This window comes from Monomorium pharaonis, chromosome 9 (assembly GCF_013373865.1).
Source record: "Monomorium pharaonis isolate MP-MQ-018 chromosome 9, ASM1337386v2, whole genome shotgun sequence".
NCBI classification, from domain to species: Eukaryota; Metazoa; Arthropoda; class Insecta; order Hymenoptera; family Formicidae; genus Monomorium; species Monomorium pharaonis.
In genome coordinates, this window is record NC_050475.1 from 20,009,276 (window position 1) to 20,036,231 (window position 26,956).

At 33.9% G+C, this 26,956-nt stretch overlaps 6 protein-coding genes across 13 annotated transcripts; 3 read left to right on the forward strand and 3 right to left on the reverse strand.

Moving 5' to 3' along the window:
- Positions 1–1,804: 1,804 nt before the first annotated feature.
- LOC105836710 (gephyrin) lies at positions 1,805–6,314 on the reverse strand. The gene is made up of 7 exons (XM_036292502.1): positions 4,298–6,314; positions 3,985–4,054; positions 3,767–3,908; positions 3,406–3,663; positions 3,169–3,332; positions 2,884–3,071; positions 1,805–2,803 (listed from the first exon to the last, which is right to left on the reverse strand). Exons 1-7 carry the CDS (start codon positions 4,670–4,672, stop codon positions 2,579–2,581), a joined length of 1,422 nt encoding a protein of 473 aa, XP_036148395.1. The 5' UTR covers positions 4,673–6,314; the 3' UTR covers positions 1,805–2,578.
- A 274-nt stretch (positions 6,315–6,588) lies between these two features.
- LOC105836711 lies at positions 6,589–9,783 on the forward strand. Its single transcript, XM_012680933.3, has 5 exons — positions 6,589–6,864; positions 7,440–7,599; positions 8,453–8,555; positions 8,624–8,740; positions 9,496–9,783. Exons 1-5 carry the CDS (start codon positions 6,720–6,722, stop codon positions 9,655–9,657), a joined length of 687 nt encoding a protein of 228 aa, XP_012536387.1. The 5' UTR covers positions 6,589–6,719; the 3' UTR covers positions 9,658–9,783.
- Positions 9,784–9,982: 199 nt separating this feature from the next.
- LOC105836728 (protein brambleberry) lies at positions 9,983–15,274 on the reverse strand. 4 transcript variants are annotated; one of them, XM_012680961.3, is made up of 9 exons: positions 15,134–15,274; positions 14,048–14,439; positions 13,047–13,232; positions 12,763–12,985; positions 12,351–12,647; positions 11,928–12,140; positions 11,575–11,805; positions 11,178–11,496; positions 9,983–11,095 (listed from the first exon to the last, which is right to left on the reverse strand). In XM_012680961.3, the coding sequence occupies exons 2-9, from the start codon at positions 14,417–14,419 to the stop codon at positions 10,954–10,956; spliced, it is 1,983 nt and encodes a 660-aa protein (XP_012536415.1). In that variant the 5' UTR covers positions 14,420–14,439; positions 15,134–15,274; the 3' UTR covers positions 9,983–10,953. The 4 variants fall into 4 exon arrangements, with proteins under 4 accessions (XP_012536415.1, XP_012536413.1, XP_012536414.1 ...); XM_012680959.3 differs by having other exon boundaries at positions 14,818–15,274; XM_012680960.3 differs by having other exon boundaries at positions 14,763–15,274.
- Positions 15,275–15,431: 157 nt separating this feature from the next.
- LOC105836726 (protein SMG8) lies at positions 15,432–20,553 on the reverse strand. Its single transcript, XM_012680958.3, has 15 exons — positions 20,427–20,553; positions 20,188–20,332; positions 19,817–20,091; positions 19,133–19,363; positions 18,863–19,059; positions 18,657–18,760; positions 18,328–18,521; positions 18,023–18,262; positions 17,733–17,936; positions 17,547–17,656; positions 17,322–17,480; positions 17,047–17,257; positions 16,283–16,591; positions 16,008–16,187; positions 15,432–15,689 (listed from the first exon to the last, which is right to left on the reverse strand). Exons 1-15 carry the CDS (start codon positions 20,465–20,467, stop codon positions 15,569–15,571), a joined length of 2,721 nt encoding a protein of 906 aa, XP_012536412.1. The 5' UTR covers positions 20,468–20,553; the 3' UTR covers positions 15,432–15,568.
- LOC105836729 (odorant receptor 22c) lies at positions 20,527–23,847 on the forward strand. Of its 4 annotated transcripts, none has more exons than XM_012680964.3 (7): positions 20,527–20,653; positions 21,018–21,089; positions 21,324–21,858; positions 22,286–22,631; positions 22,943–23,042; positions 23,165–23,275; positions 23,406–23,847. In XM_012680964.3, exons 3-7 carry the CDS (start codon positions 21,366–21,368, stop codon positions 23,682–23,684), a joined length of 1,329 nt encoding a protein of 442 aa, XP_012536418.1. In that variant the 5' UTR covers positions 20,527–20,653; positions 21,018–21,089; positions 21,324–21,365; the 3' UTR covers positions 23,685–23,847. The 4 variants fall into 4 exon arrangements, 3 of the variants coding, with proteins under 3 accessions (XP_012536418.1, XP_012536419.1, XP_028048988.1); XR_004964686.1 differs by lacking the exon at positions 20,527–20,653 and having other exon boundaries at positions 21,026–21,116; positions 23,165–23,189; positions 23,406–23,555; positions 23,634–23,847; XM_012680965.3 differs by lacking the exon at positions 20,527–20,653 and having other exon boundaries at positions 21,026–21,116; positions 23,406–23,555; positions 23,634–23,847.
- A 353-nt stretch (positions 23,848–24,200) lies between these two features.
- On the forward strand, positions 24,201–26,947 carry LOC105836712 (quinone oxidoreductase-like protein 2). 2 transcript variants are annotated; one of them, XM_036292261.1, is made up of 8 exons: positions 24,201–24,602; positions 24,963–25,196; positions 25,484–25,531; positions 25,827–26,008; positions 26,123–26,211; positions 26,282–26,399; positions 26,475–26,604; positions 26,706–26,947. In XM_036292261.1, exons 1-8 carry the CDS (start codon positions 24,276–24,278, stop codon positions 26,757–26,759), a joined length of 1,182 nt encoding a protein of 393 aa, XP_036148154.1. In that variant the 5' UTR covers positions 24,201–24,275; the 3' UTR covers positions 26,760–26,947. The 2 variants fall into 2 exon arrangements, with proteins under 2 accessions (XP_036148154.1, XP_012536388.1); XM_012680934.3 differs by having other exon boundaries at positions 24,217–24,602; positions 25,484–25,681.
- The last annotated feature ends 9 nt before the right edge of the window (positions 26,948–26,956 follow it).

Here is a 26,956-nt window from a genome sequence, read left to right on the forward strand (position 1 = left end):
CTCGTGACAAGCGCCGTGCGGCGCGGGCGTAACGTCTCGGGATCTCACTGTATATCTTTTGCGGGGACTCCTGGAAGGACGTCAACGATTCGCCCTGTCAATCCCGTGCGTCGGCAAAGGCTGACGATGACGTGAGACTCCTTTTACGCATAGGTAGGAGACTACAAAGTGCGCGCGTCAGGCCAGATGTCGGTCCGTCTTTATGGCTGTCAAGCTTGCACGTGGACGAGGGAGCGACGGACGGGTTTGCCGCGAAAAGGAGCACCACGACGACGGCCCCCGGGCGGAAGGGTAAATGGAATCTAACGTCGACGCGAGGCGTCGAGTCGCTCGTCGTCACCGTCGTATCGTCTATTTCCTCCTTGACTCGCGCGCCGATTGGTTCGCGAGAGAAAGAACCGACGAGAGACAACGGGGAATTTATTCGAAAGTTGTGCAAGCGAAAGAGTTATGCAGAAATTTACGTTACAGCATACTGTAAATTGTCTACAGTCTACAGCCTATTATTAAATACAATATTTCTGCTTGTGACATAAGTAAAAGAAGAGAATAATAAGACACTTGAAATTGAAATGCTCGAAAATTTTGGCTGGTGCAATCTTTCAATGTGCCGATTATATTCTTCTAATATTTTAAGATTTTGAAGGGATTCTTAATTTATTTAATTTATATTTATTGTTTTTTATCGCGTAATATAATGTAATAATTTATTTGAAAGTCCACTGAAAATTGATGGCTTAGTGAAGAAATAAGATGGTTAATAATGTTTTAATATGCTTGATGATAAAAGGTGACGAGCACACGATTAATGACAAGACTGATCGCGACAGGAAAAAGGAAAGCTGCAGAAGAGGTAGGACATATAATACTTCCATGAATGTGGGTCACCAAAGAAGAGGAATGAATGGAGGCAGTGTCTCCATTCTATTTACTAGCTCTGCAGCTCTTACTGTATTAACAGTGCTGATTCGTATCCGCGAACGCCACAATTACACAGAGGCATACAGAAGTGTTTCTCGCGGGAGAAAAAAGCCGCGTTTCGAAGCTGAGGGTAACTGTTTGCACTTGCGCGACGGATAAACAAAGGCACAAGAAGAATGGAGAACGGCAAGAAAAACGCAACGTTTCTTCGCGAAGCTTCTCCCGCAGCTTCTTCTCGCGAAGACGAGGGAGAAAGGAGGGCGATTCGGGAATGTCGTGTGAACCGGATCTCTCGTCACCGCCAGCTGTCAGGCCGACATGTCGTCTTCTCTTATCTCAACCGCTGATGTCTTCCCCGCCGGTGTCCCATGCGAGACAGGACAAGTAAGGCTTTAAACTAACTAACGTCGTTTCTGTTACAGTTTGCCATAGTCAAAACACAGCTTCCTGCAAAAATCAAATCTGCAGTTGTCCTAAAAGTAACGAAAGAGTTCTTAATTTTTAAAATTAAACATTTATTTTAAAATTCTTGTTATATAATTTAAGAATTTACTAATTATCTTTGCACAGTCGATGCGTGATAATTCGTACATCGAAAGAGAGAGCGGCGAACGGGGGGAAGGAAATTAGAATCGAGAACTTATGAAAAAAAGGCCTAGTAGCCAAGCCGGTACATTTATGGGACGCGTTTTAACGGGGTATTCATTAAGGAGGGCCATCGCGCGTCATTGAAGTATCGTAAAAAAGGTTGATAAGAAAAAAAGATCGACCGATCTAAGCGCATGGAAAGCTGTTTTGTGACATCTTATTTACGTTAAAAATACAAATAATATATTAATGGAAACATTTGATAATATGGTTGACAAATAATTAGTCTGTAAAATTCAATTTTATATGTTTATTAAACAAATAAATATCGTTCCGTAATCTTTTATACATTCCGCCGCATTGAAAAAGCAATATCATCAATAGGCTGAAAGAAAATATCCAATTTGAAAATTAATTAGCGTTACTAATACCCCGAATAAAAAACTATCGCAATAATTATTATATTTTGTAGAAATGCTTATATTTTGCAACAAAGAAATTTTTTATTGTAATTTGTAAACTTATTTATTTAAAGTATATATGTTTCACACATATTAATGATATAATTTTATGCTATAATGTTTTTACAATAATTACAAAATAGTTTTTTAATTAATTTTTAAAATGTTTTCAACAATAATTATACTAAAATAATTTTCTCTAATACTACAATTATATAAGCATTTCATTTTAGACATCTCTTTCCTCTAAAATTGCTATATGTTTCAACAATTACATTCAGAATTAATAATTACCAAAATTAGTTTTAGGCTTATAACATAATATATTAGACATTACATTTTAGAATAAAAGTAATGCTAAAAGTTTTTCTCGGTTTTTTTTCTCTAATAAACTGAGATTAAACAATAAGTAATAAAGAAAACAATAGAGAATCTAAACAATAATATAAAAGTAATAGATATAACATGGGCACTAAATTGCCAATCGTGAAGCAGCCTAAACATCCGTCCTATAATAATCAAATATAGTATAATTAAATTAATAACTCGCAAATGTCGTATATGAACGTGCCTTCTTACTGATTAAATTAGGAATATCTTAACGAAAATCATTTCAAGCCAGAAACTGTGGCTTGTACGAGAGTTCCATCATTTAACATCGGCTTTCTTAACGTGCGTGGCGGTAGCGTTAGGAGCACATTTGTTTTTGCAACTCTCATCACGTTCTGATTTTGACTTTCCGAGCAGTAAGCCTTTGAAAATCCTGTTGCCGTCTGATGTAAGGTGGCCCATGAAAATGTCGGGCGCGAATGCAGCTCGTGCTGCGAGTTTATCTGTAAGATAAACGACGGGAATGCGTCAGTGATCACATCTCTGTCCACTTACGGGATGTAGAGGAAAACGGGAGTCTTACGCGAGTCTCTATGCTGATAGGTTCTTCGAAATTACAGTGTAACTCCTTTAAAAGTGGCAGAAGAAATACTTGCGCGACCACGGGTACGGTTGCCGGATTGGACGACATGCACAGGATATACTTCTTTTCGCCCTCGAGCATGCACGTGGCGAACGTCGTCGATTTCCCTGGTTTCATATTAACGCGACCTGAAGCAGAAAGAGAAATAGTCGTGTAAGAAAATCGTGTCACGTTAGCATATCACGTTGACGATTAAGTCATTGTAAAAGAAGGAAGGATAATAACCAAAATGTATGGTAGCTTCAAAATGTCCTTTTAAAATGGTCTTCAACATTTCTTTGTCGTTCACTCGACCTATTATCACGATTACATTTTTTTTAAAGCCTTCTGAAGTTTCTCGACCATAACTTCCAACCTGCGGGAACATGAGCGTTATATTAAAAGGGATTAATTATTTGTATATCAAACTGAGCAATAATTATTACAATTAGAGAGGATACACTAAATTTCGGCTGCACTTACTCGTAAGACGAAATTTTGTAGTCTGTAACATAATAATTCTTTTCCAATAATGAACGTAGAATTATCTTACTGCTGCTTTCGTAGAGTTTTTCTAATTCGTTTAACTCGTCTCCGATCGACAGTAGACCTACCAATAGTTCTGCTGTCATTGGAAGTGTTTTGAAATTACATAAGTCTAAAATACCCATTTCTATTGGTCCAATATAGCTGTACTTTTCTAAAACGAGCTGATTGCTCTTTATGTGGTATCCAGCATCTCTTGAAAAATAAACAAATTGTTTTGTACAGCGAACAAAGCATAAACAACAAGTCCTTTAACAGACACGCCAAATAATATTAAACTATTTGTAATATCATGTACCTAATGTTCTCGTTTATTTCTGGGACGGTTAAGACCTCAATCTCATATTCCTTATTATCTCTATTAAAATAATCACTATGATCATTATTTTTGTATTTTTCCGTTACCCTTGTATTTTCAAGTTTGACGACCGCCGTTGCTCCTGCAACCACAGAAAAAAAAACCCATAATTAAATTCTTCGCGTAACCAGATACGTGTAATTTGCAGTTATCCTTACCAACGGGTATGGGTGCTCCACTTCTTATTCTCATGCATGTGCCAGGTGTCAAAACGCTAGTTTCAGGGGACTGAAAGAAAGTGTGATGTCTCATGAAGATTAATTGTACGCGTTCTTGAACTTTAATCAAGAATTGATTTAATCGACAAAATTGCCTTCTGCAAAATTTCTATCGCACAATTCGTGATCTCTAATATTCCTTGTCACGCGTTAGACAATGTAGAAAAATTAATAATTTCCTCCACGCTGGAGAAATCGCGCGAGTCGTGTTTACTCTTTAAGTTAATCAGTGTCCGATTGAAGTTATTCTTACCGAAGATGGTAGTACTTTCCTTACGCCCTTCCCGTCGCTGGCCAGCACCGCATATCCATATTTAGCGGAAGTTCTACGAGACGGCACATTTGTAGAGGAATACAGGTCTTCAGCCAGTATCCTGCAGTGGCTGTCCGATAACTTGACATCTGCTGTACGTACTTCGTCTTCACGTATTACATTACGCATTATATTTAATGCAATATCCACGGAAAACATAATACTTGATCTTAATTTCTTAGGAATCTCTATCTCCATTGAGGTTCTTTCCTGTAAAGAGGATCGATTACGATCACGCAGTCTCAGGGAAATTTGTTTCATTGTGAAAGATATTTTACCGTTTCTTCTACGAATTTGGAACACGAAGGGGCGCATGTGTGAATTGATGCATCAGCAGAACTAATGTTGCTTTTATTGTCCTTTGCCTCAATCATAGTCGCTTCCTCTTGCTTGTATATCCAGTTCATTATTTGCAATATCTTATATTTGCAATACACAATATGATGAACATTGTTTGAATTGCTACATGCACTAAAGATGAATGTCCGTTTTCGTATTCCACATATAAAACTGAGAACACAAGTGAATATTATAAAAAAAGCTCGAAGATTATAAACAGGATAAATGGAAAAAGGTTTACTGATTTTACTCTTTAAAATGCGTAAATGGTGGTTCTCCTTGTAGTCTTGATATCAATTCGTTTAATTTATTAGAGATACTATTATCAACAATTTCTTTAATTGCCTCTTTAATATTATTTAAAGTTTTATCGCTACGCACGATAATAATATTGTATTCATTATTGTCGCTTACACGAATTAAATTTCTCTATATGTAACATAAATTATATAAATTTATATGTGTGTAATTGTATATAAACACGTACGCGCGTATAGATGTACACGTATGTATGCGTATGAGAAAGATGTAAAATAATTAAAAAGATTAGTAGCGATTACCTTTATTGACTCTTTATCACATTTTGTGAATATAATGGAAGGCATTCCTTCGTCCTTACGTCCCGCAACATTACATTCAGCAATCATTTTTAGGCAGGCGATAAAGTGTGAACTTGTCATTGTTTCTCCATTGTCCACTGTATAAATAATTGAAATAAAATTATCAAAATACTTTTATGATATCATATATACGCGAACGATTTACAAAATTATTAATATTTAAAGGTACTCATATATAAGTGCATATGTATAAAGTTATTAATTTGAATTTCTATGTAAATAAACGATTATAAAACGTTTTGTTTGAGATTTAATTAATATTTAATATGTATGACATACGTCTTGCAAAATAAGTATACATACGATCTAAAACGACACAATTTAACGCCATTGTAGGTTTTTTCCAATTTCCTTCTCGTAAAATCTTCTGAGTGCGGAACTTCGATCGTTTTTCGTTTGCTGGGTGAGTTGATACTATCTACTGAGTTTATTTCACTGTTCGTTCAAAGCAATCAAATCTTGAGAGCCATACAAAAGTGTTTACATTTTTTCTCTTTTCAAAGTATTTCTCTAACCGTCCAACGGATAAATAAATATGTGTTGACATTGTTTCAAAAGTGTATCGTGTGTGTCTATAAACGTTATACAATGTATAGATTTAACTTTTTTTTTCCATTCTATGATAAGAAGGCATGTGTATTTTTTTCTTGTTTGAAAAAATTAAAAAAATTAAAATTAAAATAAAATGTCTAAAATTATGCTCCGTGATACAAGTATATAATCAAATAATATCAGGAATGAACAGATAAAATAAAAACGCAGAAGATTATCAATTTAAGAAAATCTCAATTTTCTTTCTTCGATCTTATACATAGAGTCTTATAAGATAAGTGATAAATATTTCGAAGACATACATGGGATAAGAGTCAGGATTAAATCTGAGATCTACCGACTACAAGTTAACTACTTTCGTTTGGAGCTATTATTAGTTATCCCGTTGTAATATGCTGTTGCATTTTTAATTGCAAAGTTACATGTAAATGAAAATCCTGTCTGATTAAAATTACACTTGTAAAAATTTATTTTAAAAATTAAAGTTTTATGAAAATTATTTATATATATAAAAAAAAAGAAATTTTAGTTTTTCTGATAATTAGCAACTACAACTAATATGAAAATTAGGATGGCAAAATATAGATATATTATAGTTTAATTTTTTAATAATATATTATTATTTACAACAGGATAAAGGCCAACTAATGAATAATAAAAAAGACTGTTGTGTCGATTTCAATATTATTAATTAATTATTATAAGTAATTACTATAATATAATTTATATAGCATCCAAGTAATAAACACGCGGAACGACAGTCGTCTGCCATTAGTGTAGGGACAGATTTCGGAGAAGGACGTTTTTTTCTTTCTTTCCGCTCCTCTTATGAAAGATGATCGATCTGTAATATGGTCCGGTCATCAAAGAGCGTCAAGAGGACCGAAATGTCGTCACATGGAGATAACGCGATGATCGGTTCGTCACCATATTATTTTCGCCAAACTACCAGAAAATTGACAAAATTGCAAGACGATTATGTCACAGGACAAAATGGTTAGTTTATCTTGTCTTTAAAACTCTTCGATCGCAATGCATGCCAAATGGTTTTTCAATCAATATTTTTAGAGTAAAGATTCATGCAAAATCGAGTTTTCAAATAAAGATTAATATTGTATTCTTCTTCATATTTCTCGGCCGTTTTGTAGATTTTGTCTCAATTGAATTTTCTTAAGTCCAGAGTTGAGCAATTTTCCGAATAAGAAATAAATAATAAATAATAAAGTTTTACTTATAATTAAAAGTAATTCTTTATTGGAATACAAATTTATCTACTACGAATAAAATTATATTTGAATGAAACTTATATTCTTATATCATGAATAATGTTTCATTTAAATAGAATTTTATTTCGATTTAAACAAAATATTATTCAAGATAAATTAGTATTCAAATAAAAAATTATTTATTTATAAATAAAATTTTGTTCTATATCATAAAAGATTAAACTAGTAAAAAGAGAATATTCTTCTTGAAAATTTCTTTGTTTATCTTTTATGTATTGGTGAGATAGTACTTTAATTTTTTTTAATAATACATTTGATGAGTTTATTGTTAATTGTTTTGCACAGCGGACGATGAGTCTTCGGTAACTTTAACGCTTGCATCGTCCAAGGGAAGATGCAAGTACTGCGCCTACGGCCTTGCTGGGATACTAGGAGTCTTGTTGTGTTTTGCAATCGGCGGGATGCTGTTTCCATATCCCTTGCATGCTTCGTGCATTGTTAAATGGTAATTACATAAAGACATCACAAACACTTTATCGAAATGACAAATTACTTTAAAAAGTAATAGAGCTGTAACTCATTATTCACGCTTCTCAAATTTAAACAAGCTTTTTAAATCTTTGTGAAACCTAAAAATATTAAAAATATTTTTTCTTATTATAGAAAGAAAAATCTTAAAAATATTTCAGAAGTCACATATGAATTCATGTATGAAAAGTTCTAAGGGAAGATATAGAACAGATTTCAGAGCTTTTTGAACGGATTTACACATTCTGCTATAGCTGCCATTATCATTTCCTTTTTTTCCCCCCCGAGCGCCGAGAGATCGGATCCCTTTCATCCTACAGCTATAGTTAACGCGAATGATCGTCGCGTCGTTTTTACGAGGACTAGAGCTTTCAAAAAGTTTCTTTTGAAGCGACGTATCCACCGCTCCCGCGACGCGTTATGTACACAGAGAAACTCAATATCGCCGGCGCAATGTGGAGCCCGTATATTTTGCTTCGGCCTAGACGACACCGCCCGAAAAATATACGATCCGCGCTTTTCCGTCTCCACGAGAACGGAGACCGCCGCCGCGTCGTGACGTGCTCGTTATTTTATTACTCTCGGTCACTTCTCGAGCATATTTTAAAGCTAACATCAAGTAGGGTCACTGCACCGATTAATAAACAAAAATAATTTAATGTAATTACATTTTTAAGTAAAAGATATTTTAATCAATCGTGTATAAGAAAATTAGATCTAAAAAATATAATGTGCGATTTTTATGTATTTTCCTATAAACTTTTAAATATTTTTTTATCGAATGGACTTATATAACCACTTTTTTCAAACGATAGTTACATTAATTTTAGGAAGTTCGACGATTCTTGCGCGTATGTAATGCAGAAATTCCAACGTCAAATAACAAATTGGTCTTCTTGGAACGCTTGTCGCAGCGGAACTTGTCTATATACGGTGAGAGTAACATTTCTTTTACTCATTACATTAATTAACGCTGATTTGTAACTCTCACGATCTTATAGCTTAATGTACCTGTAGAGAATAACGTAATTAGAGCGACGCACAGAACGTTGAATCTGAACTCACTCGAGAGGATCGAAATTGTCTTCCAAGACGTGAACAATACATGTCTTGCTAAAGTAAGTTGAATATGAAAATGATTCTGTAATAAATAATAAAAATAGGATTGATACATGTGGCTTCATGCGAAAGAAGCTGACCTGTAGTCAGTGAATTGCGGATTGAATCCCGACTTTTATCCCGTTTTGTTTTAATCTTATAAAAGGTGATTGAAGAATTTAACGATGGTAATAAGTAAGAGATAAATAATAACACATATTTCGGGAATCTATATTTTATTAAATTATATATCTATTATATATATATGATATATATATTTGTATGTATATATACATATATATATATGTAGCTATATGTGTGTATGTATATATAGATATATGTAGATTGCATATATGCATATAAATGCACAAATGATAAAATAAAATTACATTTAAAAATAAAAATTATTCTGCAATTTGTAATGAAAGAATAAACGATATTATAAAATTACATTTAAACACAAAAATTATTCCGCAATATGTAATAAAAACACAAATAATATTACAAAATTACACTTAAATGTGAAAATTATTCCGCAAAAAGTAATTAAAGAAAAGAACAATACCACAAAATTATATTTAAACATGAAAATTATTCCGCAATAAATAATAAAACAAACGATATTTAAAAAGTATATTAAATGCACGCACTAACGTTTAACGACGCATTCTTTGATAAACTTGATATTAAATTTTTCCAATAATTACATGTAAAACGTTAAAGTTTAAATTGCCGAAAAAAACGTTGGACTAACAAAAATATCACTTATATATAGGCCGATTCTGTTTCAAGCGAATGGTTCATGATATTTGATTACGGCGCAAATTACTGCAATCTGCACAACTTGATAGTGGGAGCAGGTCTTGATAGACACGCAAAATTTCTGGAGTTGACAAGTGATGCTGTGTGCACGCAATTCAATATGGCAGTCTGTTGATAATACAAGACACACCACTGTTACTTGTGGTTTTTCATAATTTATATATAAATTATATAAATTTATTTCAAAGTTTATATATAAATGTAAATTATATATATACATATATTATTATTATATTATATATATAATTGTGCATATTTATACATATATATAAAAATTGAAAATATTAAAAAATAATTTAATACTATATAAATACAATGTATATACATTTATTGCATTATATTTATAGAATATGCTAATTTTCCAAAATTTATATATATTTCTGTAATATTTCGGTGAGAACCGAACAATTACATTTGAAAAACCACAAGATTTTTACACATTTTATGATAAAAATTTATATTTATATTAAATTAATTTACAGAGCTTCGTACAATTACAAGATCATTTTATATCATAACTTTATATACTTTAATATATTCTTATAAAATAGATTCTGCCCGCTTATTATAAATATTAAATATTACTTACATTAAACACAAGACTAATTATTATTATTCATTATTACAGAAACGATAAGAGATATGTATTTTTAAGTATGTGTTGTATATATATTTATCATTGAGAAGAAACGTATATTTCTATTAACGCTAAAACAGAAGATTTTTAATAAATTATAAGATCGAATTGTACGAATAGTTCAAAGTAAAAATACTAATGTTCGAATGGAGCTAATGATTAATCAATTCAATTGAATCAAAGCTTTAACTGTAAAGCTTTAACTTGGAATAATTCGAACATTATGAGAAATTCGAGCGAAAATTATTATTTATCATAAAGAGAAAATGTGTTTTTAGACTTGAAGTCAAATTAACAGATTAAATTACTTATACATTTTCAAGCTCGAACGGTCAGAACCATTTAAAGTTTAATCTTAAAATCCGTATTATCCGAATTGTACATTAAAAATACTTAATAGTTTTTAATAGCCTTAATATAAAAATATACTTAAATCACAATGATCAAATAATACAAGTCATATATAAATTAACTTAACATATATGTATACATATTCAAAATATTATCAAGATCAAAGATATATCTTGAAATTATTGTATCATTATCAAACGTGAAAATATTTACAAAATTATTCGCAAATTATTTAACTACATTTAATTAATTATTGATTTCTTTCCGAAATAATTATTTCCCTTATGAGCTCTTTTATTCCTCTGGAATTATTTTCTAATTAAAAAACATTATATCTAAAAAATAAATATCTGTCGTAAATTTTAGAGTAATTATTATGTATATATAAATATGACTAATCCGTAATTATTGATCCTTCTTCAATTAATTAAGACGAACACTATTAACAGATGTGCCCGTGGAATGATGATAGCAGTAATTCTGTCCAGGTGAAACAAGGGCTCGACATCTCCTGCCATTTCTCGTTATTCCCATACACGGAAATCTCAGCGACACGGGAGTACCGCTAAAAAGTATTCCTTAGCTATTCTACCCGATTTACCCTTTCTACTAAATAATTTATCTTCTGATTTGTGGCAGTTATTTACCTTCTAGATCGTGGTAGGTTCGTGTTGCGCCGAACAGGCTCAAACGACTTCTCTGAGATGTTAAAATCAGTTCTGTTATGATTATGATGATCTATGAAATTGTCTTCGTATTGCATTTCATTAATAAGTTTTGGTGTATCATCAGAAGAATCACACTCTATCAAGCGTTTCATCATGAAATTAGGGTGCTGCAATCCGTTATGAACAATATCCTCGCGCATCTTCCTCGACGGTTGATATGAACAAGAGAGCTCCTCGTGCGCATTTAAATTGCGTCCACCCCACGAAGAAACTGATTCTAACAAAATTTGCAATTTCCCTGAAAAAATTATTAGATATTACAGTGACTGTTATTCAATTTCTCTCGCACAATTTTAATCATAAAGTAGAAAAATACCTCTGTAGTAATTTATTTGCGAAACAATGGAGTTATAGAGTTCTTGTATCTTTATTGCTAATCTCTTGTGTAGCTGCATTGTCGGGACGGATTCAGATGAATTCGACAACGTTGTATTGTCATTAACAACTCCATTCAAATTTTTTTGCTGGATCAGCTTAATTAGCTCTATCTTCGCCTTTGAAGTATTTGGTCCAATTATACGTTGTATTCCCAGCATTATAAAATGCACTGTATTAAAGAAATAAATCGATTAATTTTACATTAAGTATTCGTATTTTATATCATAATTACTGCCTTTTAATTTTTTTAAGAGATATTTTATGTGTTTCAATGTGCGTGATAATACTCACTTGCAGTGATCAAGAATATTAACACCGTCACAGATGTGAAATCTAGAGAGGCCTCCATGCCGTGTTTCAAGTACGTAAAAAGATTCGCCGGTACAACGCCCATAATGGTAGCTCTGGTTAAAAACGGTGTTTGTAAAAACGCCGCGATTATCATCGCCACTAATAAATACATGATGTGTAAAAATATGCGATATGCTTTTTGCATCTGCTCACCTAAATAGTAAGTATAATTTTGTATATTAACATCTCAATTAATCTAAATCTGTCTTTGACATAACGTAATCAACGTAATTACATAATATAATAAAAAGTAGAGTTGTTGAAGAATTGCCTTAATTTAATAAAATTTATCTTTTTATTCAATTATTAAATAGGATCGCGTTCTCTCATTTGACAAATATATTTTTTCATATAAGAACGTACCGGTATCGCCAATGTATTCCGTAATCCATCCCAATTTTTGGTCGACTTCCACGCGCATAGTATTAGTAAGATTCCAAATATACTGAATGGTATCGTTAATTTGGGTGAGCATCTGCATTGTTTGTTCATATTGATGGATAGTTTCCTCGTGTTGTTCCAATATATGATTAGTGCTATGTTCAATTTTCTCCCAGATCATTCGCGCTTGTTCTTGTATGCTAAGCAAATCCTGCAGGACCTCTTGATGATTTTCTCCACGTTCGATAGCCTGTTGCTCAAGATCGTAATGCGCTTTTTCTGGAAAGCACATTAAAAATATTTTAGCTGTATAATAACATATGCATTCTTAAATGTACTCGCAATCTCTGCGTATAATAATATTAAAAAATAATAAACTAAAAAGATTACCAACCTAATTTATTTTTTATTTCTTCTGTCATGGCAGCGAGTTGAGCGTGACCAGATCGTATTAATGCTTTTTCGTTATACAACTCTCTCAGGTTTGTTGTTACAAGTTTTTGAGCTGTGACTTGAGCGTCCTTCAAGTTCTCTTGTTGTGTCAGAAGTACCTTGTGTCCTTCGGTCAATGATGACACAGCTTCCTCTGTTTTTTCTTCCAGACGATCTTGGCCTTGCTATATTTAATACAATTAATATTAACAATAAAAAGCAAAAATCGAACACTGTATAACTTACCTTCAAGGAGTTGAGGGCCTCAATTTGAGAATGCGCGGATTGCATCAGCTTGTTGACAGTCAACTCTGTAAGAGCACGAAATTGTGTATTTCGAGCTGCGTAACAAACCGCCCTCGCTCTGTTACTTATTAAATGATATGCATTCCACATGTCGGCATCCATGTCAATTGTGCATTGTTTAAGAGACTAAAAAAGAAAAGACAGAAATCATACTCTTATACTTACATAACAAAGTTACACGACTGTGATTTTGTCACATGTACACATTTCCGTAAGATCACATGTTTTTTTACATTGTTCAGTAATTATTTATATATTTTAAATTCTTTTTAATTAAAAATAAGTTATGCAGCACAAAAATCTGCGGATAAAATAATTCGAGCGATAGTACAGCGTATGCGATACTAAGCAACTGAAATCATGAAGCTTTGGGGAGGTCCTCTAAAGTAAAGGGAGGGGGAAGCGCATGTTTGAACATGCACTGAATTTACCCTCTTGATTTGCAAGGGGTTCTGACACGCTATAGTGTATCCTGTTCTACCAACAATGTAAGTTAATGCTCTTGTGTTATTAACATGAATAAAAAATAGATGTTTAAATAAATAAAACGTCGGTAGACATACCAGAGCCGCGAGCTTTCATTAAACAATGCAGAATATATAATAAAGTGTACTTTCTATTTCATAGATATAATTCAATTATTTCTGTATAAACTTTATCAGATTCAAGGCCACTCTACAACAGTTTAAACATAATTTCAAGTGTAAACAGTTGTATAATCAATAATGTAAATTAATTTCAATTTTGACTTCCCTTATTTTTAAAACTAGAAAAAGCTAATTTGTGTTAGAAATGGACATACAATTGTGCCTTACAATAATTTACAATTATATTTATTCTGTTTGAAGAAAATTTGTAGAATAGCCTTAATGGAATGTAAAAGAGATGAAAGAATAAAATTAACAAGTCTTTTGCGCAGAGAAGGCCTGTTTCACACACACCATTTCTTCAGTACAAGGAAACATCTTCCTGCCTTCAACCGCAGACTGACAGTTAAGAAGATTAACGCTTAGTTTGGCCAGCTCCTCCTCAGTCATGTCGGAGCACGAGGTCCTTAACTTCATGATGACCTTGTGCTGACATATCTCCAATGGCGAGGAGACCTGTATGTCCGTCATAAACTTTGCGGCCTCCTGGAGAAACTTCTCGTCCTCAGTCATCGACTCATATGGAATTGAGATCAGGGGTACGCCATCGGCAACCAGAACATTTGCATCATCCACCTTCCTTCCCCATCCTAACCAATTCAGGATAGAGGCATCGCTAATATTGAGCGACAGAATAAGTGTCACTAACAGAAGCTTGCACTCCATTTTGCATTCAATTAATCAATCTGAAAGAAGAGCGACTTAAAAAACTATTATGTTAACCTTAAGCAAAACAGATCACGATAATCAAATTGACGTTAAAATTAATCACAACTGATAAAAAAGAGTGAATTTTAATTTTAAAATTATTTCGACTGTTCTTATTTCGCTTGAGTATCTTATTTACATACAATCAATTACTTTTACAAGTGTAAAAAAACTGCGCACCTACTTTATCATCTTTAAAAAGTATTTGCGTGCTTGTTTATTTAAAAAATTGTATATAAATGTTACTAGTTAGAATGTTCTTAGTTTTTTCAAAGAGAGAAATTCGCTGGAGACGACTAACCCTATTACGCACACAGAATATTAATCGATGCTGAAACGGCACGATGATTAAGTACCTTTATTACGAGGACAGTGAACATATGATGCACCTTCTCGTTGGAGAGCGACGTTACAAAATCGCACTAAAAATAGACAACTGTCGTAGTTTCACGTAACGTCACGACGACGTAGGGAGATTAATTAATCGACGACGACGACGATGACGGCAAATTTCTCTCGCGCGGCAAGAGGACAACTCGGCGACGGTTATCACAGTGTGTCGTAGATTCAAAATTTCACACAATGACAAGTACTTTTTCACTTCATAATGTTTGTTGTTTTCGTCGCGCTCCAACGGTCGAGGCGTTTAAAATGCGCAAATGGCGCCACCACCTGTCGCGTTGTGCGTCCGTCGTGTTGCCTTTCAACTTCTCATCCCCGAGCTTCTTTCTCGTCCGCGCGACCACCGCGCAAAATTTGGGCTCCGACGATTATCCTTGATTGGAACGGACGAGATCCTCGCGGTTGTCGAGGTACACGACAACGGTAGTGGCCGTTGACGTTTTTCTGCACATTCGAGTGAGCCAATCACGGGCGCGAGTCGCGACGACCGCATGTCTCGTCGAACTTTCGAAAGCGACCAATCGCGTTCGGCGAGTCGAGGTTGGCGGGGAATCGAACCGAGAATTCACAAATTTCAAATTGCTTTTATTTCTTAGCGCACAATTATTTCGAAACGCACGCACAACACGTACTTGTCACACAAGGTATTTTATCTCACAGTTTTGTTTTTTATATCACAGTTCTTTTTCCTTCAATCAGTGCTTTTTATTTCTTCTCCGGAACGACCTCGCTGATGCCGTACATGCCGGCTAACAAACGCCCGTGCGACGGTGGCACCGGTTCTTTCGGCGGTAAGTATGGCCCTTTCTCGCCCATGTATACATATCTTTAGGATTTGTTAAGAAAAATTATGGAAAAATATCGAACAATTAATAAAGTGGAGAATTCTTTTGCTGTTTCTCTGTTTACATATAACTTATAATTATTAACATATTCGTTACATTTAGGCTTGGGCCATAACTAGTTAAAAAATTATACAAATTTAATAAAGTTAAAAAATAAAACTGACTTTTAACTTATTCAATTAATTTTTAATGTTGAATTAAATAAATTAATTTTTAACTTCAATTAATTTTAAAATACATGAACTTTAATTAACTTTTTTTCCTATAAGTTTTATTCCTATATACATAGAAAAGGATACGGTAGTCTTAATATCCAATATGCGCTCTGGGAAAGTTTGATCGGCTCCTCACATCCGGTGACAAAAATCGGGCAAGGTGGAGGGCCAGGTTGAACTCGCGGATTTAACGTAACGTGGACGGGCGCTTTAGGCGTCACGACGTGAATTCTCATCAACTGCGCGATCAGAGGTTTAGTTTGCCTAAAAGAAATGAAAAAAAGGAAGATAAGTATTTTTTATCGATTTATACATGTGAATTATTCGTCGAGTCTGATCAAAAAATCTTTTCTACGAACCTGCAGGGACAAGAAAAGTAGAGCGGCATGTCGGCCGTGCTGGAAGTCACTTTGTTTCCGCTGTCCTTCACTATACCGCTTCCAGTCGCCTTTAGCACCTTGTCGGGCGCGGACGCCATGAATCGGTGCCCACGTGGACACTCGTATTCTACTCCGACAAATATCTTCACCACAAACTCTTTGCCTCCCTTCGACTTACGGCCGCGCATGGCGTTTATGTTTTGGAAATTCTTGCCTCCTCGCGAACTATACCCCCCGTGATCGCCCATCAATGGCCATAGTGGATTCCGTTCCTTCTGATGTTCTAATCTGTGGGATGGATTTTAAAAGTAAAAAAGGTATTTGTTTCTCTTAAGAAATTCTTTTCGTTCAAAAATATTGAAAGCGATAACCGATACGTGTATACAATAAAATAATATTCTTATTTTGATATTTTTATTCTCAAAATATTAAATATTGAAATGAGATTATATAGTTAAACATAAGTTGCTTAAATAAAGAAAATTTATATAATTTTTCATGAAGAAAAATATACTTTCATTATTCAATAATTTTAAATTGAAAGGAAAAATATCACATAGAAAATAAAAAACAATATTTTGGAATCAAATATCAAATTATATTTAAAAAAGAGTAAATATATAAGCAAAATTATGATTGCTTTTTAAGCAAGAATATCATTTCTTGTTTATATTAGGAAACAATTATTATTATAAATAGAATATTAGTTTTATTTCTATATAGGATTTTTCTTTTCTTCTTACCTGACAGTCACGTCCCATGGCAACAAAAACGCAGAAGTAGGAAATACTCCAATCTGATGCTGCAGTCCTAAATTGTGGGAATAAAGACTACTCGGTCCAAGACATATTAAAGACCAACTGGAAAATTGCGGCAGCAAACCGGCCGGTGATTCGGTATGCAACATTCCAGGTAAATATTCCGTCGTCGATGGTTGTCTGACCAGAGATTTGTCTGTAAAAATGCATACGTTATATATAAATATGTAGATTCAAATTTCTATAATGATAAAACACACCTTTGGGGTTTTCCGCGTCGCTTTCAGTGACTTCTATAACAACTTTGTGCGAATCGCTCGGCGTCAGGCTCGTCTTATTGCTCAGCCTTGGAATATTTCCCTCTATCGGATCGTTTGTTGCCTGCGATTGACCACCGCTACCATAATCTGTATTTTCATCTACAATATTTCCAAATTGTTAAATGCTTAGTAAAGATCATTCCTCTTATTACCGCTGTTACTTGCCATTCAAGGTATCGGCTCCTAAACTGCATTCTTGCATGTCTTGTGGTATAGGAGATTCGTTACGACTAAAGGAATCGTGACGTTTTGTTGCTGAAAATAACTGCGCTGCTCTGTGTAGAAAAACGAAGAAGACACATCAATATCTGTTTCTTCGTTAGGAAGAAATTTTTTACAGTACACTCTTACCTGTAGTTATGTGTGCTAGGTTGAAACACTGGAAACTGTATGCTCTCCAATTGCGCGCAACCACATTGTTTCGCTAACATCTGGAAGTAGTCGTGGTTTGCTTGTCTAAGACTGAAGGGATCTTCCCTTGATCCTTGGACTCTGCCGCAATTGCAAGCGCACACATATCTCACGCCACTGCAATGCTCTCTGACAGGTAGTTCACTATGGATAAAAGTAAAAGTAATTCACATTGTAAACATAATTTTTTAAGAATACATGATAATCTATTATGTACAAAGAAAACATGCCTGTCGTCTTCTCGGGGTTCGGTTTGTTCTCTACTTCCCGCGCCTTCGCTACCTCCCCTGTGAACGGGATTCGTGCAAGGATGGCCGGTGAGCGACAACACCTCGCACATTTGCCTGCCGGCTCGCCAATGCTTGTCGCATTCGGCTTGCAGTTTTTCGCTGAATTCCTCGAATAATGGACCGCGAGCGTGCATCTCAAAGACTGCCATTGCGTGCGCTAGTTTCGATTCGTGATATGCTCTGAAAAAGCATCATTTTCCTTGAAATGTTACATGAACACAAATCGTGATCTCAAATAGCTTTACCTTGTGTAATGCTGTGGCAAATTTTCCTGATATGCTTGTAAAGCTCTCGGAAGTACCTTGCTGCATCGACTCTTACTGAATTTTACGTCGGTATCTAATAAATTGTGTAGCGTCGACAATTCCTTGTCTGTTCCATGAATAAAATAGTCGAAAACCTTGTTCGCCACTTGGCAAAATATGTTTAAAGTAGGTACCTGGAAAGTATTGCTCATCTTTAAGAAAAATTACTTTAATATTGAAATTATTTTTTTTTTTAACATTTAACATTGATTATTAAATTTTATCATTATGCTTTGGCATTAAAATAATGATATTTCATGATTATGCACCTCAAAATGGGCTGGTATGGAGTGTCGACTAACATTATCATCGAATCCTTTTGCAAACGCCAGATCTATATGCTGCTGCAAAAACGATCTAAACGAGTGAGTCTCTGTAAATGCACAAAAATTACTAAAATTACTAAAAAATATTTTACGTGTATACTCTTTTATTTTATCATTTATTTTAATTTTATTGTTTATTTTAATTTTACCAGTCTCAGTGTCATCCATTGTGATATTGCTTAAATCCATACTGGTGAGACTTTTTGACGTTGTACCACTCGAGCTGGCTTTGCAACTCTGTATTAACTTTCCCGCCATGTAGCCCAGCATGTCCTTCGAGTCTGTACTTCCGGTATGCACGTACACAAATTCCTGATTAGCTGGTATCGCAAACAAGGAATTCGAACTACAAAGAAAAGTGCTTTCAATATTTTGTTTTGAATTTGGCTCAAAAAGATCACTTTATTAATGTTATATACCTGATATTCGTGACAATTCTATTCTTCCTTAACACATGATAAATTTGATCCTCGAGGGAATGTTCGAGCTTTTTGATATTCGTCTCATTGTCGGGATCCTTGAATACCGCAGGACAGGTTTCGAAGTAAAATAACACCCGTGGTGAGCAGGGCCTGGCGTTTGAAATCCAATCCTTGGGTAGACTGTGAATGCAGCTTAACACATCGGAAAGTTGCGGAGATATCTTTTGCCTATTATAAAAGCATTCACAAAAAGAACAATATCAAACATTAGTATTATAAATTAAATTATATATTCTATTTAATAATCATTGTTTCATATATATATAAGCAAGAAATTATATAAATTGTTATCCAAAAAAACATGTTCTAATAATAATAAAAAATTCTAATTCTTGGTTTGAGGATATTATCTTCCGATATTTTTCCTCTTAACTTGTGAAAATTATTGTTGACTAATAAGATCTTTTTTTAAAAATAAAACTATACAAAATTTCTTTATTTAAGTAAATTAGAATATAAAGACATTCTTAAAACAAGAATATTCTTTTTTATTGTAATGTAACTGTATTGTAATTACATCATTTTGTCGACAAAAAATCTGATATAAAACTTTATGTAATTCTATGTTTATTTGATATAAATCAGATGTTTAACTTGACTTAAAATGAATCTAATACTAACCTGACTATGTCCATAGCGCGGAATAAATGCACATAACTATAGTCAAAGGTGTGTGTTGGATGAGTGAGCACCATCACATGAGATATGTGAAACAGCACCAGAAGTGCTCTTGCATATTTATCTTTCATATGTGCCCAAACACTGAGAAAGTCCTTGCAGTTCTGCTTCTCCGTGAACTTGTCATACTCTGTTAGAAGCGTGTGGGCATCCAGAAATCCTCTTAGGTGCAGGTAAACTGTCTTCTCTTTGGGATTATAATATCCCTCGATTTCGCACTATTGAAAAAAACATGTAAAATAATGTTACTTATCAGGATATTATATCAGGACTTGTTCAGGAAATGGCAAAGAAAATTGAGGAAGATATCTTACCCAACATTGCTGATCTATCTCTGGTTCATCCAGGAGGTTCAGCTGGAGTATGGAACTCAGCATATCTGTCTTGCATCCTTTCGCTCGATATTGAGACTTGCCGAATACCGAGACGATCACCACCTTTTTGTCGGGCTGTGAAAAACTAAAAAAAAAAAAAACAAGTCAACATCAACAGATAGTATTTTTTAAGCCAAACTTTATAAAAATAATGCTACTTGTTGCAGGTAATTTCTTACTTGTCCACATCACATGGAAGCTTGAATTTACGCGGACGCATTGTGAACTTGTTTACATTTGAAACGCAGTCACCAACAGGTTAGGTTGCTTGCCCTGTTCTGTCAGCATTCTTTGGATGTGAATCATGTGGATGATACTTCCTCCATGGAATAGGAAAGGGAAACCTTTTTCCCCCCACAACGCTACCTGCCAGAATCCAAATATGGAAAAAAAATTTTTTATAATTGTATACATATTTACATCTCCATTTTTTAATCCAAATTATTATTGCTGATAATTATGATTAATGTTGATTTAGAAATAATAGTTGAATTTGCATTTTAAAATATTTGAAATAATGATTTTCGACTATTAACAACGATTAATTAGTCGTTATTAATAGTCGAAGTTGATTTTTTAGCTGCGTTCATGTGATTAATGATAATATCCTTGTCAATAGATTATCCGCACAGTAATATTCACGCATTTTATGAAGTTATTATTAATCGTAAGTTAGATTGAACGACAATTAAATAAATGATAGGTAAATACGATGGACAATTCACTGAACAATTAAGACATTAGCTAATTTAGAAGATTCTCTGTTACAGGTTGATTAGAGCTCTTTAGAGGCTAATGAACAATGAGTTCTCTTCAAACAAGAAAACGAGCGACAAAAGCCGGTATATATACATCAATCAAAATTGCCAGTACGTTAGCAGGAATGACAGAGTTAAATCTAAGATATAATATAAATATTATTTTTTTAAAATCAGTAACGCATCGCTTTGTCAAGTATATTTTCTTTATTTACATTCTAAAAATTCTATTTATCCAAATAATTATATTATTTCATGTCAATAACAACACATGATAATTTATTCATTATCAATAATAATCACAATTATTTATCGAAGGCAATCGAGATTACTGGTCGAAGCCAACTGTGAAGATCAACGATGATCCGGACTATTCGTCATACTCCGAAACCGTCAGACTCCAACGATGAGATCGGCAACCCCGACAAGAGAGAGGCTGGTAGCTTCGATCGTGCTATCGCGATAACCCGCTACGGGATGCAGCTGCTGGGCTTTTGGCCGCAGGACACGCGGCTCCTCTGCGATCTACGGTGCGGCGTGATCTTCGCGCTGATCGGCTTCTTCACGTTTCCCACGGCTTTGCGAACGTACACCGTAGTGTACACGGTGACAGATTGGGACAAGGTGATGCACCAGGCCCTCGAAACAGTTCCGGCAATCCCGCTCCTGGCGAGATTCATTTTTATGAAGGTGATGGCCAGGAACTTCCGGCTCGTTCTCTGTGCGATGACCGCCGATTGGACGGATTATCGCTACCTGACAAAGCGGGACCGACGGATCATGGTCCACTATGCTAGAAGAGGCAGACGGTTCAGCATACTTAGCACCATACTCTTGGCGTTGGTATTAATAGGTGAAAAAACGAACAGTCGAATAGTATTTATTATAAAATTAAACTTGGACGAGCTGCGATTTATGTTACAATATAGATTTCAGCTCTAGTTGCAATTCTATCTACTGTGCAGAGTCTGCTTTAGCCATGGTTTACATTTTGGTTTTGAGATAAAATTCCATTAATTTTATATATCTATCTTGATATACATATTTTAATTTATATTATAAGTATATATTCTTTGATTCTTTAAACTTTCTCATGTTATCTAGCTGCAGCATTTGCAAAAGCCTGCTAAGCTTGAATAATTAGCAATCTATTCCTTTATCACATGATTAATGTTCTTAATTTTCTAAAGAAATAAAGTAAAAGGAAAACTCTAGTTTTCCATTTTTTCTAAGAAATATTTCCAAAATTTCGGTTTAAAAATGAATCATTGTGTTTTTAGGGTTTATGTTAACGCCGATTGTGAATATGTGGTATAGCGGTGGTTTCTGGAACGTAACGACTAGGATTTTACCTCAAGAAGGGCTTTATCCCTTTCACAACAAGAAATCGCCCATCTACGAGATACTCTACGTTGCGCAATTGCTCATGACGTTCCTTTGCGCCACGGCACTGGCCACCGTGGAATGCTTCCTGTACATCATCGTGTTCCACGTGTGCGGACAGTTTGACATACTCGCCGCTCTCTTAAAACGATACGACAGTTCTATCAGGCATCATTACGCCAAGAACACACGCAATTGCGCTTGTCTCGTGTGCATCGTGAAGCGACATGTGCATATTCTAAAGTAAATTGAAATAGATTAGAAAAATTAAGATTATAAAACCTGAGTATATTTTATACTTTTCTACGTAATTTTATAAGAAATACATATTTTTCCTACAGATTTTTTTTCCGCGAGAACTTCACGTATATTGTGGAGAATGATCATAGAATTAAAGTCTAAATTTATTTCAATTGTGAGATTTTACTCAATTCTAATTTTAAGTATTTTCGATTTTAATTTTTTATTTTTTATTCTATTTTATTTTATTTGTAGAATATAAAATTCTTTACATCTTCAACTTTGATGACAACAGTTTTAAATATTAATTTCAGCTACGTAGACCTCATAGAAAAGTCCTTTCGTGACTTTCTTCTTTTACAGTTATTGGGATACTGGGCCAGTTTAATTTTATACGGACGCGAACTTATTCTGGTAATGTATCTTTATTTATTTTTTTAATAAACTTTATTATTAAATATCTAAGATGTTATAAATGTTAATAAGACATATATAGTAATATATGTTATATCGAATAAGAAACTTTATCGTTCTAGCACATTCAACACAGTAACATCCAAGGTATTATTACATGTATTTTATACATGGTTACAATCATGTACTATATTTTCATATACTGCTATGTTAGCGAATGCATCATCGAAAGGGTAAATTACAAAAAATATAAGAATTCTATATTTTTTAGAATTTAATAAGTATTATATTATTTAATACTATTTAATAAATACACATAAATTTGATTTCATAAAACGCGATTTTTTGCGGCGGTCGACGAAGAGCGAAAACATTGGAAAGATAGCGCATGATCTGGAATGGCAACATTTCCCACGGGACTCTAATCTGTCGATTATAGTGACGCGCACGAGAATATCTTGCAAGCTTACTGCAGGAAGGTTCCTTACCTTATCCTTTCCCTGTTACACCACGGTAAGCGCTTTGCAGAATGTGATCCTCTGGGTGTTACTTAGATTATCAATACTAATCCGTGTCTTCCGATTCTCACAGATTCTAACGACGACGATCTCGTACATATCCGTACTCGCGGCATTTAAATAAGTAAACCGTTTTTAATGATAAATAAAAATGTTTAGTATTTTTTCTATTTTTTTTTGTAAGTTTTACATAAGTCACGCTGGCGATTATACAGCATACAGAAATTCTGCGAATTTTGTTACAAAGGTATTTGTAGAATAAGCAATAAATCTGCTAGAAAAAAAAACATGAGTTTTTGAATTTTTAGTTAACAAAAAACAAACATTCGCTTTTTCTTTAAGGTCATGTCATCGATTGTTAAAATAAGATAAATAATTACAAAAATATTATAGACATTGTTTTATATTGCCTTTGAAAGTGATCCAAAAAATTTAGGAAAAAGTATTTTAATAAAAAGTATAAATGTTCTAGTGGAAACAAAATAAAAAAATAGAATGTTACAAACATAATAATTTATTTAAAAGTATAAATATTTATATATTTGTGAAAATAAAGGTAATGCATTCTCTCGATGAAGCATGTCGCGTAAAAATTTAAATTTCGTGCAACGTTATCACGTGAATGATTTCAGTCACGTAATAACGTGATAACGTGTGAAGTTTGAAGCCAGATGGCGCGGTTTGTGTTTCATGGTTTGTATATGTTTTATTCTGGATGTTTTTAGGTTATGTTATTGTCAAGGGGTGTATGAGACATGAGATCTATAAAGTATATATAAGTTTAATATTAAATTCATACATGTCATTGACGATGAGCTACCGAATTCTCGCGAGAATAAGTAAATGTAGATCGACCGGATTGTCATCGCGGATTATTATCGCAAGGTGGTTTAGCAGCACCGCGGAAAACATAGAATCCGCAAAGAAGAATGCTGCTCCAGCTCCGCAGCCGGGTAAAGTCCAAGCCGCGTTGCTAAAAGAGTTCTCCAGTCCTCTCGTAATAGAGAATCTAGAGCCGCCTAAAAGAACACAGGAGACTGAAGTAGGCATTAATGTTGATTATTTTGTCTTGTAGGAGAGAATTAAATGTCTAATAATTAACTATACATATAATTTTACACGAATAATTCTATACTTTTTACAAGTTATTGAAGAATGTTTTCATAGATGTAAAAATAATAAAAAATAGCTCAGAAGTATTGTGATTTAATGTGTAAAAATAGTGAAAAATAGTGGAAAAAAAGCATGTATGCAAAGAATTAATATTTATGTATAAAATTATGTAAAATTAGAAATATGTGTCAATAACAGTTACAATTAATTTTTCTATATTCTCCTTTCTTACATTTAAATGTCAATAATATACGAAGAATGCATTTTGATATGTGGGTAATTTCTTTAGGTTCTCATTGATGTTCACTATTGTGCCTTGAACATTTCTGATGCGCTTCTCAGTCAGAATTTATATACAATCAAACCAAAATTACCGATGATTCTCGGTTATGAGGTTGTTGGAAAATTGATCGAGGTTGGTGCAGAGGCAGAGAAGAATGGTTATAGGGTTGGCGATAAAGTTATTGCTCTTAATAAGGAACGATACGGAGGCTTGGCTGAGAAGTGCCTGGCAGAAGTTGGGGTAGAATATGTTTGGAATTTGGATTCTTTTAAATATTTAATGCTTAAGAAAAATATTAATTTTACTTAAAAAAAAAAACAATTACTCAATTTTTTTGTGTATAGATACAGAAAAATTATAAACAAATATTTATTTTAAATTTTGAGATAATTATGATTATAGAAAATTTTCTTTGTGAAGATAATTTTTACTTAAAAAGACATAAATTGAGTATTTGTTTCTTTTAGCACTAGAATAATATTTTTCTCTATGTGATAGAGTTTTAACAATAATTTTTTTTTATGTAGGATATATGGAAGGTACCTTCTACAAAATCAGCCAATTCTGCAGATCTTGTGAGTACTTTAGACAGTTATATCACTGCTCTAGTTGCGTTAGAAAGAAAAGTCAGTCTCAATGAAGAGGACATGATTCTGATAAACATTGGCGTAAGTGGCGTTGGCCTGGCAGCAGTGGATATTGCAACAAATGTTTTTAAAGCTCAGGTATTTTTTAAAATATAATTCTTTTTATTTATATATTATAATGAATTATGATCTTTTACTTTAAAAATATTGATAAATAAAGAGTGAAAAGAGTATAGTTAAATATAATATATCCTGAAAATATAATGTAATTGCAATTACAAAGGTCATTGGAGTTTGCGCCTCAGAAGATTGGGCCGATCGAGCTCGGAAGATGGGGGCATTCGCGGCTCTCAAATACAAAGATAAGAAGCTAATTAAGCAGATAGAGAAAATCGCGGCCGAGCGAGACATTAAAGCCATCTTTGAGGACGAGGACGGAGCGCATTTCAAGAAGATGTTGAGCTGGTCAGTTTTAAGTAGACTTTTAGCAGATATTTAAGTAGAATTTTAGCACATATTCAGAGCTATGAGCAGGGATCAAGTAAGATATGGGAGGTACATCGGTAGTAATATTTTTAGCTTTACCGACATCTACAAAGACGCAACGTTAGGGGACTTGTTGCGCAATGACAGTTTCGCCGTGGCAGTGCATCACTTGTCGCGCGAAGGTATATAATTTTCGTTTTTAAGTACCCGTAACGTTCGACGGTGCATTCACTTGTAGCCTCTGTCATGAAGGGCGCGTAATCGTGGCTGGCACAACCATGACGGGTGCTTCGGAGACTCAGAAAGGCTCCTTCAGCGTCACTGGCTTTAATCTCATGGAATACAAAAAGAAGAAGCCTGACGTATATCGGTATATCGATCGTATACATTTGTAACTTTTTTTGCCTTCGTAAACATTTTATTATTTCGCTCGTTTTAAAATTAGCCAAGCAGGAGACGACGTTCTACAATTCCTCGAAGAAGGGCTCATCGCGCCGTCTTATTCCTTGATCGTCGGCATGCACAAAGTCAATGACGCATTGCGATCCATTTCTGAAAATGTACTTCCAGGGAAAGTAAGCAGGAATTAGGATTTACAAATTCTTTACATAATTTCGTATATTAAAGAATTATTTATTAAACGTATCTATAATTGTTGTACATATGAAAATCGCAGGTTGTTATTGACATGAGGGATAAGGAAGCTGAGATAACAAAAGTGGACACGTGATCAGATTGCATGAATTCTTAATGAGCATTTTATAATGCTATGGTCCATTAAAGACGAGAAAAGCACGCTGGCAGTGCATACCATTATGTGATTTTACATTTATAGCTCTATAAAAGCGCAATAAATGTTATATAAGTAGAATGTATTAATATAACATTAAGATCGTTAATAAAACTTTCTTTTGTAAATTTTACATT